Genomic DNA, 11,905 nt, shown 5'->3' on the forward strand with positions numbered 1-11,905 from the left:
TAATACAATCAGTATGCAAAGTCAATTCACTATACATATATATATAGCTAATAAGAACTTCAGCAGCCTTTGAATATTTATTTTAATTTTTAATTTTCTTTAAAAAAGTGGACTTTTATCCTCGTCCTTTCTAAAGCCTCTTCGATTTTTGCGACGATCCTGGATTTCTACGAATGTATAAAAGAACATTCCTAAAGTCAGGAAACCTAGACAAAGTCCAAGTTTGACTTTCGTCACCAAAATTCCACTCCATGCAAAAGCCAAAATGAACCCGATTGATTCCCATAATCTGTAATTGGCGAAGGCTGCTTCTGTGTTGTTAGTAAATAGATATCCATATAGTGCTGAAAAATACAATATGATTATTCCCTTTTGATTAGTAGCTTCTTTACGAAATCGAAGGGCTCAGAGATTTTAATTGACCAAACACACACTGACACACAAAAGCCAAAAAAAGTAACCGTATGCTATTCGCATTTCTATCATATATATTTTTCAGTTACTGTGAAAAACACATTCATGTAATTACCGCTGATATGTACACGTTGCACCAAATTGTGCAATTGAAGCGCATGTCTGTTGGCAATTGTTTTTTGAGACGACTTGGTTCCTTTTCGGCTTTGTACGTGTTGCTCTAAGATGAGCTTAATTTTATTATTAAAGTCAAGTGAAAAAGTATTTATCTACCACCGAATTAGCAATTTTAGAATATAAATTTTATGTTATTAACACAATCATGTAAAATTCAAAGTGTATCGAAAAAGAGATCATTGTTTATAATTTTATGGTAAAATATACAACAAAAAGACAAAATGAAAACCGTAGTCAACGAATATTTATCTAATTAGTTGTAAAGGCTTGGTATTCTTAAGATTCAGGATGTTTGTTCTCCAATCACGGGCCATCAAACGCGTCTGTCTTAAATCATTATAAGCTTGATTTTTTTTGTTATTTAGACGGTTTTGGTGTCCTTTGGAGTTACATTTTATTAGTTTATTTCATTTCTAAGTTGCATTGCTGTAGGTTCTAACTTGCAAGAGTTGGTTTCGAGCAATCCTGACGAAAAAGGCGAAAATTAACATATCGGTATCGGGAAGTTTTGTAGATATCTCCTCATCTACCATGTCTACGTTGTATAATATTCAAAACACTTGCTAAACTAATTGGTTGTTTCAGCAAACACCATTCCCTTTCCATAAAACAAATATACATTTTACCATTTATCTGTGTTTGTATGATTGCATCACCCATTCCCCATAATGCAGCAAATACGTAAAACAGGATCTGGTTGTCTGCTTCCGGTTGCCATAGAAACAAAGCTACTTGTGTTCCTCCGTGCAATAGAAAAGCTGAAATAAAATATCATAGCTTAAAAAGGGGACGATAATGGAAAATTGATTATGAATACTGTTGCAGTTGTATTGGTCAGCTCTTTAACTGCATGTATATTTGATTGCCTAGCGGGAGGAAAAAAGGAACAAGACATTTGCAGTGAATTAATAATTATATTCAAATGTGTTTCACATTCCGATCGAAATGTTTTGATAAACCATGTTCAGTAAATGAAATTATTTATATCGTCACATTATATTATTATCATCTTTTGAAAGTGGTACTTTTCTTTAAAAGTAGAGCATTTTTTTAATGTACTGACTGATGCTATAATTGTCTTGATAAAAAGAACCTGACAATACCGATTACTGCATGCACGAAAAATGCGGATTACTTCGTCTTTTCTGGTAAAGTGGCTAAAAAAATGCATTTTGTTTTGTCTTTAAAAGGCTAACAATGTTGAAGATATCAAGATTCTTTGAACAGTTTAAATTAATTAACATAGAAAAAGGACATTGCTGATCTATTATTTGAGAAATATGGAACAGTTTTATTTTTTTTGTTTTGCAAGTTCATCCTAAGTTCTTTCTTCAAAATATTCCACCATAAAGCATTTAAGTAAAAGGACGATAGATATTAAAACAGGTAAATTTGTTAATGATTAAAAAAATGAAACAAAATCACAAATTAATTTGATAATTTGCATTATTTTTTGAAAAAAAATACCTAAGAGGAAGAACGGTGCATGTCCCACATACTGAACCAATCGTCCAAAAGCAAATGAACATATAGCATCCACAACACCATAGCATATCATCACGTAACCAACGTTCCATATTCCTATTGCACAACTGATGTAGGACTGCAAAATACATTCGTTTTAACATATTTTGTGTATAAACTCACCATACATACCAGGATTGAAAATTTATATTTGCGCTAGACGCGCGTAACTCACAACAGTTGTTTTCATCACATCTGGTTTTCCTTATCTTCAATTGCATTTAGCTTATCTTTAGTACTCCCTGTGTTTGATAAGAAGGACTGTTTGTGTTTGGTTACTAAATAGACATAATACTTTTATGTTTCTAATGTCGTAACTAGAAACCTGTCCCATGTTCACGAATGTGTTTGTACTAAAATTATCAACTAGAATGGTGCCTCATGTTGAGCAGAATCTGCCTGCCCTTCTGAAGCACATAAGACCACCCCAGCTTTTGGTGGGGTTTGTGTTGCTTAGTTGTGTTTGGAGTTAGAATTTCCCCGCTACTATTTTTAAGCCTCTTTTTAACTATATAAAACTTGTAAATCAACTAATTATTAAAAGCTTGGAAACTGCCAAGATTACCTTTGTAAAGTCTCCTGTTATAAAAGCTTGTTCGATACCACTATATATCGTTAAGAATGTTAGTAGTTTCTGTGGCGTTGACTGCCACCAATGATTCAATGTCGACAGAAACAATTTTACTGATATCCTTGCATCACCAGTCTGCTGTTTTTTGTCGAGTTTGATATTGTCCAAAAGTAAAGCAATAGTAAAAAACGCTATCACAGCACAACCGACGTAAATACCGCATAGTGTGTACACCTGTAAATAATTTGATAAAATTGAAATAATAATCATAACCATTGTAACTGTCGTAGTAGTGCAAACAGCATGTCTTTTGCACTTTCTCTGGAATTGTTATATTTGCCAAATTTTTCTTTTAAAACTTTTAAAACATTTCTATCTTTTTATTCACTCGTTAGCACTTTTTGTGTTTGTTCTCAGAGATTATTTTTCATTTATTGTCTTACTCATATTTTTAGCTTAAAGCTCCCAGTAAAATATATGTCTTGAGAACGGCAACCGATATCAATAGTTTTAAAAGCATTTGCATTTGTATAAAAGTAACACAATTTTCTTCTGGTGTATAATCATATTCAAAGACCAAACCTAAATTTGCATTTAGCTGACTGTATACCCTTTTGATTTCACAAGCGAACAAAACTGTTTTTTTTTTCAATTATGGTTCCGAGCCGAATAGGTATTATTTTTAAATTATATCGATATATCATCGAAATGCATTTAGTCGCATGTTAATACGTACTTATGTTAGCCTTCACTTGTCAACGTTAGTTAATTGTTATATTTATATCTTCAGACTCTTTTTCAATTTGCAACTCTTAATATGCTATATTTTGTGTACGTGTTACAAATGTATTAATCGATATGCATTCAAACCATTTGAAGCCATAATTTGTCAAAATAATTTAATACTAATTGTATCTACAGCTTTGTTCATATATGACTTTAATAATATATTGTGTGAACACATTTTAAGTCTCGAGAACCTGTCAAATTGACTGCCAAAACTTAACGATTAGTTTCGCAGACGGGTGTCACGTGTGGAGCAGGATCTGCTTACCCTTCCGGAGCACCTGAGATCACCCCCAGTTTTAGTCGGGTTCGTGTTGCTTATTTCTTAGTTTTTTTATGTTGTGTCATTTGTACTATTGTTTGTATGTTCGTCTTTTTCATTTTTAGCCATGGCGTTGTCAGTTTATTTTCGATTTATGAGTTTTGAGTCCCTCTGGTATCTTCCGTCCCCTTTTTACGGTCCCTTTTAAATATTTACATCTTTTGTATTTATAGATTTGCGTACATTTGTCTACATAAAACCCAAAAACAACACTTAATAAATTTCGTACCCGAGACTCACTCACCAGGCCACCACACAGGTGATAAACTAAATAAATTACCAACATATCCATCAGCATTACATCGTTTGGATGAATGAGCTCATCTTGATCAAATATACCGTATCATTATTTTAGTTCACCAAACACACTTTTAGACTAGAGATTTAACCTCTAGTGCTAGATTCAACGCAGTTTGAAAACGAAATAAATTCCAAAGATTGAAAGTAGTTTCTTGTGTACATTTTGGAAATTAGTATGGCGTTCATTATCACTGAACTAGTATATATTTGTTTAGGGGCCAGCTGAAGGACGCCTCCGGGTGCGGGAATTTCTCGCTACATTGAAGACCTGTTGGTGACCTTCTGCTGTTGTTTTTTTATTTGGTCGGGTTGTTGTCTCTTTGACACATTCCCCATTTCCATTCTCAATTTTATCAAAGATACCAGGATTGTAATTTTATACGCCAGACGCGCGTTTCGTCTACATAAGATTCAGTGACGCTCAGATCAAAATAGATATAAAGCCAAACAAGTACAAAGTTGAAGAGCATTGAGGAATCAAAATTCCAACTCATTGTTTCAAATTTTGTAAAAGTAAAACAACAAAACAACAAAGTACCGAAATCCGAGGAAAATGTTTAACGGAAAGTCCCTAATTATTAAATGGCGAAATCAAAAGCTCATTCACGTCAGACGAATGGAAAATATCTGTCATATTCCTGACTTGATACAGGCATTTTCTTATGTAGATAATGATGACTTAAACCTGGTTATATAGTTTAATACATTCCTGAGCTATTAAACTTAGTTTCTTCAAATGTAATAACCACTTTTTAGACGATACTAGTAATGAACCAACCTTTTCGTCTTCCGGTCGATCTAAATTTGAATTATTTGCTACTGGTGCAGTTGGATCAAAATTTGCCCCACACGAATCTAGGTCTTCTGTAGTATTTCCTGGTGTTACAGCAAATACAGTAGAAGAAATCAAATTTCCCCAAATCTGACCTAAATGCATTTGAATCGAAATGAGAATTTCATCAACAAACAACATCGGAATTCGATTGAGTTATTACTTTAAACATTTGTTTTATTGATTTTAGAATGTTTTGTTGAACTAACTATTTACTTACAAAGTTCCAGTATTGAAACTCGAAACGCTATATTTTTTCATATTGAATGGTTTTCTGAGCTTCAACTTTGCAACGTTATATAACTTTATAATATTGTTACATGTAAGTATCAGCATTTTTGTGCATAAATTGCTATGTAATGCATTTGATAGTAGTTGTAATGATGCAACATCAATTTGTGTATATATGATAATTATTGTCTTCTGTTCAGCTAACGCAAGGGAACTTACTTGTTTGAAATATCATGAAGAAGAAACCAAAAAATCTATTTATGACGTCATCTTTTGATGCACCTGTCAATCTAGCATACCACACTGCAAGCTGTGTAAGATACGAACACTTAGCCGACCATAAAGTAGCTGCGCCTAATCCAACAATTATTGAAGCTGGTATAATTGTCTCCCAAACGGCGTAAAAATTTAATGCCATATAGACAATATAACACCACATTGATAGTGCCACAGTCCATTTGCATCCAAGGTGCGCGATAACAAAAGATGGAAATAGCATACATGATACAACAAGGGCGCCGTATACAACAGACAATCCACCTGTTCCGAGTCCGTCGTCTTTGTTTAATGTACTTTGGAGATTGGATAGAGACTGGAATGAAGTAAATAGGAACATAAATCCAATACTGACAACAAGAACATTTTTAAGAATCTTCGTCTTCCCGATTGGCACAGGATCTGTTTTTTGATGAGGCTCGTCGTCTTTGTTAAACGGTGGTTGAGGATTTTTAGGCGGTTCCACACTTCCATAGCCCATGGAAAGTGATGAGGTTTTATTATTTTCCAGTCCAAGTATCTTTTCTTCCATATTCGACTTTAAGATAGAGACGCACCAAGTCAACAGGTAAGTTGTAAAAATGACGAAATTTTCTTCATAGTAATAGGTTGTGACATAAAAGCAGAATTCTGTAAGTATCTACCACTATGCAATCGTTCACATATAACCTACGTTAAAATTTGATATGCAAGCTAATGTTAAGAACTCTTAAGTTATTTTCTAACGATTCACCGTTATTAACGTACCACAAATAGTTCTAGAATGTAGTTCGAAAAGATTGTACAAATATGTTACAAAAACGACAATTATCAATATAAAATATCAGGGGTTTTAATACTTTGACAACCTCTGCTACATGTATCTTCAGAATATAGTCGGTGAAATCTATAAAAAGAAGTCAAACAATATCTCATTAAGTTTTAATGTTAAAGGCATTCTTATTCAAAAACCCTTATATAGTTTGAAGTATATTTATCAATAAATAGAATATAAGCAGTAAAAAGGCAGATACCACAGATGTTTATATACTTCATGATTATAACATTTATACCCTTTTGTCTGTTAATGAAATAGGACATTCTCTTATCCATATTTCCAATGTTTGATGTTCTTTCTCTTTATGTATATATGAATAGCGGATATAGTCTCTGAGGGGATAATGGTAACAACAAACAATTCATTTTCGATGATCTGTTTTGCCAAGCATATATCATATGAATATATATCGTTATGCAAGTATTACAAACATGCAGAGAACTAGAAAATACATGTTCATGCTTATGATAAAAAAAATAGTGTATTAACCTAAATTCAAAATTGCAGTACATTTAGACTACGATTTACTTATTCCATTTTTGCTTGCTTGTTTGGTAATCGTAATTTGGCAATATACCACAATTATGAAATTTATTAAAATAATTAATGCATGTTGCTTAATTAATATGTTTAAGACACATTTGCATAGTACATCGATCGACTATATGAACCTCCGTGTTGTTATGATTTCGATGTACCAGTTCTGATTTATTGTTCATTCACGTTAGCTAAGTACAGTCAGGTTAACCAGTTTAGTTGTATTTGTATTGATTATTTTTCAGCCACAAAGACATTTAATGTCTACACGCATAGAAACATAATACATACAATAGAACATGTAAATGGATAATGTGTCAAAGAGACAACTTCCCGACCAAAGAGTTAAAGCTAACAGAAAGCTAACGATTGACATTCAACACAGCTAGAACATCCTGTACCTGGAGGCGGACTTCGGCTGGAACTAAACAAAAATGAGTACTAGTTCAGTGAAAATGGACGTCACGCTAAACTTCTTCACATTTAAATGACAAAAAATAAACTAGATGTGCCAAAGCAACACAAATGTCCCCGTTCCAAAAAGGTTGAAAAATCTGCAATTTCAATATAAACACATGTGGACACAAACATGATGGTAGTCTTACATATTGAAAATCCGCTCAAAATATGAAGGCGTATAGAAAAAAATTCTGTATAACTGTCATTTTCAATAATTTATCAAAGTCCACAGCCCGTAATTTCAGCAAAAATTAGCGGAGCGGATAGAAACTTAATCTTGATCTGTAACTCATCATGGTTAACTCACAAACCAAACATCAACCCAATGTCTGAAGGCGTTTAAAAAAAAAGTCTGTATAACTGTGATTTTCAACAATTTCTCAAAGTCCAAAGCCCGTAATTTCAGCAAACATTAGTGGAGCGAAACGAAACTTACACTTGATCTGTCAGTTATCAAGGTCAACTCACATACCAAAAATCAGCCCCATATCTGAAGGCGTTTAGAAAAAAACTTCGTATAATGGTTTGTTGCGGAAGGACGAAATTTTGGAATTACGGAATTACGGTTTAACGTTTCAACGGAATTTCGGAATTACGATTTAACGGAATTACGGAATTTCGGACAAGTGTTAAACTATATGGCACCGACAACTTCATTGCGGGGCCATAAAAAATATACAGGACTAACAAAGGCGAGAGGCTCCTGACTTACGGCAGGAACAACAATGCGTTCAGGTTAAATATTTTAAGTGAGATCTCAACCCTCCACCTATAACTCTAGCCCATGTAGATTAAACAAACTCATAGCAATACACACAATAAAACTCAGTTTAAAAGATGTCATCATACATGTAAGAAAATAGGAATAAATTAATAATATTAGTTTCATTGTTTAACGTTTTTATTTTGTCGACTTTCTGATTATGTTGCATTTAGACCAGTGGCCTATCAAAGTGATTTAAAAGTCCTCAGTGTTATGAACCTATTACCAGTGTTCTATACAAAAACAATTACCAACACTATACAACGAGTTAGCTTCAACAGTGTTAACAATTAGTTAATGAAAAACTATTGAGCACAACTATTTTCTAAAAACTATCAATCTCAAAAGATAGTATGAAAAAAACTATAATAGATCTGTAACTATGAAATATTTATACTTATGTTTGATTTTTGTTGCATTTGTTCGCAGTCTTTCATCATCAATTTCTTGATGTTTCATTGATATTTGTCTTCAACTTTGTTTCTATAAAGGGACTTTACACTACTATCACGCCTACTATCCCCGTATAAGGTATAAACGGTCTCAAAGCGGTTACTTTTAACCAATGATAGACCTACACATGTACAGATGGGAGGTAAGATAGTAATATATGCTTCGATTCAAAAGACAGGTTCACATACAACCGCACGTGAAGCATGGCAAGACGCTGCAACATTTTTAAAGGTACATAAGGTACAATTAGAAACTCATGGTTTGTAAACTTATTTGGAAATACATATTATTAGAGTAATTAGAGCAAAGTTATGCATTTAACTGGGTATTTCCGTAGATTTCCGTCGAAACAGATTAAGTATTGCTGATGAACCTACCTTAAATGAATCAGAGTCTAAAAATAAATTTGGTGATAGCTAATTGAGATATAGAAAAGAGTCACGTGACATGATAAGATACATAACTATAAATACTATGAATACAATTTATGTGTCCATTGATAAGACAATCAAACAAAACAAAAACAGAAACAAACAAAAAAATAAAATTTATATTTATATTATGCTTATTGTGTTGATTGTTGTCATAAAAGTTCACATGACTATTGTTAGTTTCAAATTCATTAATAATCAAATGTATATGAACAAAATGGATTTTAATCATTTGCAGTGTTTTCTGAATGCATTTTGTTTTGTCGAGCCAGTGACATTTTGCCGTGAGATAACGCGATCCTTCAATCCGTGGTTATAGGCGTTGTCAACATGAAGGTTTTGTCTGTTGTCAAGGTTTTAAATAAGTGTTTCAAACCGTCAAGTTATTCGGACAGATTTTAATTATAAGCCTTTTAACACTGACAAACAATCAATGCAGAGACACAGGGTTCCATGAAAACCTTTATACAGTTTATAAACTTTTACTCATTTTATAAAATATTTCTATAGGGCGATTGTTTGGTTGCAAGAAAAGAACCGTCTTACTTACTTCAATATAGCAATATGCTGTATAGTATTTTGACGTGGCGTATAATGCACTCACATTTCTAATTTGATTTTGGTTTCATGTTTTATAAATTCATTAATATTCATCATATATATATATATATATGATTTTCATTGTAACAAATTGTAAAGAACTTAAGGGAACAAAGAGGGATATAATGGAATAGACATGGCTTTTCCTATTGTCTAACAACAGCTATATATACATCTGTTAAAAGGAGATATGACAAGAAAGGGGCATATGTAATCGAAAACAAAAAATCGAGTACAAATTATAAAATATAAAAAAGTGATTAAAATACAATAGATAAACTACAAAGCACTAAATAAATTACAGGAGACTGCAATACGAACTAAACAAAATATGTAGTGGCAGCGGTCGTGAGCCTAGAATGTTGTGAAAAGTCGGCGATACCTTATTCGAGAGAAACAGAGCTAGATTATATTAAAAACTCAATTGGAAAATTTTCATGGTTATCTGTGTCAAATATATTCCATATCAGTCAACCAAATCATGATTCAGTCCGTAAAACATCTCAGGAAGGCCTAGTCTTAAAAATTATTATATGTTCCTTGTACTTGCCCCTTATCCTAATAGGAAATACAAGTAATTTATCAAATTGAGTTTGTTGTCTCAATGAAGAATTATGTTAAGCATCTTGTCATTGCAATACATTGAAACTTTATGTTTTACTTATTTCATGTTAACTATTTTATAGTAATTATAATAAACATGTTTTCTAACTTTTGATGAACCTACCTTGTAATGAATCAGAATCTAAAACAATCTAGTGATGGCGTACACTAATATAGAGTAGGCATTATCATGTGATATAGATAAGAGATAAAAAAAAATACCTTCACATTGATAAACTGGCATTTGGACACAGTAAAGCAACCCAACAAAATATAATAACCAATACTTATTTAGACTTGAACATACGGTCTTTGACAATAAGAAAGTATACATATGACATGTTTAAATGATACACATCGGTACATTTTGTACCGTTTTCGATATCAGATTGGAGCCTTTGCAAAAACAACCGAATAGTTAATGACTTCGTTCTTGTCTAATGTAAAATATGTGTTAAACAATAGTCCGTAGAATGAAATAGTGGTTTTTTTTTGTTCAATATTTTTAAATAGAAACAACATATCGAGGTATAACAGTTGGCTTCATTGTCACGATCGTCAATATGGTAAAAAAAAAGTTAAAAACGTATATAGACATGGACATGCATGTTTCATTGAGACAGCAAGTTAACAAAACAATACTAGTAAACAAATACAAAATTTTAATAGTCAAGGTTGAATTGTCGGATGAAAATATATGAACCGTGACCTTTTGATCTTTCTTGAAATAAGGTACTTTGACAAACATGACGGCTTCATTTATCCCTTTCCTCAGTTCACAAATATCAAATGCCTGTACCAAGTCAGGAATAAGACAGTTGTTATCCATTCGTTTAATGAGTTTGAGCTTTCAAGTTTGTCATTTGTCTACTTTTCGTAGAGTTTTTCGAGGAATTCGTTTTTTTTGTGTGTGTAATTTTAAGTCTTTAAAATATCAGCTCTGCTCTACTCGGCGACTTAAAACTGGGAAATTAAAGATATTGTATTTTCCGATATATTATCAATATGAATATGTGTTATCAGTCATACAAATGAGGCACGTTTTACACGAGGATAACATACAGTTTATTTTGTTACTCTCAATACGACTCAAAGCATGCTAGATATTGGATACTGGATAGTATATTATCACGTACAATACAAGCATTAAAACACATCCATACACTTTGATTGGACATTGGAAAGCCAATATATAATAACGAATGTGTTTACTGTTGATAAAGCTTCCTTGTACATGAATCATGATCTATAAAAATACTTCAAAACCTAACACAGATATATTAAAAATGTTATCGCATGATACAGATAAAGATAAAATAAATATTGATAAATTATAAAAGGAGATATGAATACGTTTTGATAAAGTATCCTCAATGAAACAATAAAACAACACACAAAATCTAGAAGTTATCAAAACAGTGCCTGAGTATAATAACTTTTTCCTTTAGTATTTTCGATTCATTAATTAATTCCCGAGGGTATCACAAACCAGATACTCTGCGACATTGTCTAAACTGTATTATATGTATGATGTTGATCAATTCAAAAATTTTATTCTTCTACTCTCAAATCCACAGACATGGATTACTGAGGTCAGATTTTTCAATAGCTTTAAGAATTTTGATTTTCATTGCTTTTTGTATTGTTATTTATTTGGCTTTTATTAACGTTTTGATTCGAACTCGACTGATGAGTATAATGAAGTCGAAACGCGCGCCTTGCGTATCTAAATATAAGTCTTGTTTTAACGAGGAGATCAATGCACATATAAATTTATTACTAGAATAGTATGCATTTCTTGAAACAATG

General features: G+C 32.3%; 1 protein-coding gene across 1 annotated transcript; it reads right to left on the reverse strand.

The window, feature by feature from the left end:
- Nucleotides 1–99: 99 nt before the first annotated feature.
- Nucleotides 100–5,965, reverse strand: LOC134722790 (protein unc-93 homolog A-like). The gene is made up of 6 exons (XM_063586417.1): nucleotides 5,377–5,965; nucleotides 4,873–5,021; nucleotides 2,681–2,920; nucleotides 2,059–2,194; nucleotides 1,218–1,349; nucleotides 100–344 (listed from the first exon to the last, which is right to left on the reverse strand). The coding sequence occupies exons 1-6, from the start codon at nucleotides 5,963–5,965 to the stop codon at nucleotides 100–102; spliced, it is 1,491 nt and encodes a 496-aa protein (XP_063442487.1).
- Between the last annotated feature and the right edge of the window lie 5,940 nt (nucleotides 5,966–11,905).

This window comes from Mytilus trossulus, chromosome 6 (genome assembly GCF_036588685.1).
Source record: "Mytilus trossulus isolate FHL-02 chromosome 6, PNRI_Mtr1.1.1.hap1, whole genome shotgun sequence".
Lineage (NCBI taxonomy): Eukaryota > Metazoa > Mollusca > Bivalvia > Mytilida > Mytilidae > Mytilus > Mytilus trossulus.

Bases quoted from the DNA above. Each gene is read 5' to 3' on its own strand.
- LOC134722790 (XM_063586417.1), bottom strand. From the start codon at position 5,965: ATGGAAGAAAAGATACTTGGACTGGAAAATAATAAAACCTCATCACTT. The intron at 2,921-4,872 runs GTTGGTTCATTA...AATTATTTACAG, and splicing joins ATCGACCGGAAGACGAAAAG to GTGTACACACTATGCGGTAT. The intron at 1,350-2,058 runs GTATTTTTTTTC...ATTTTATTTCAG, and splicing joins TGCACCGTTCTTCCTCTTAG to CTTTTCTATTGCACGGAGGA.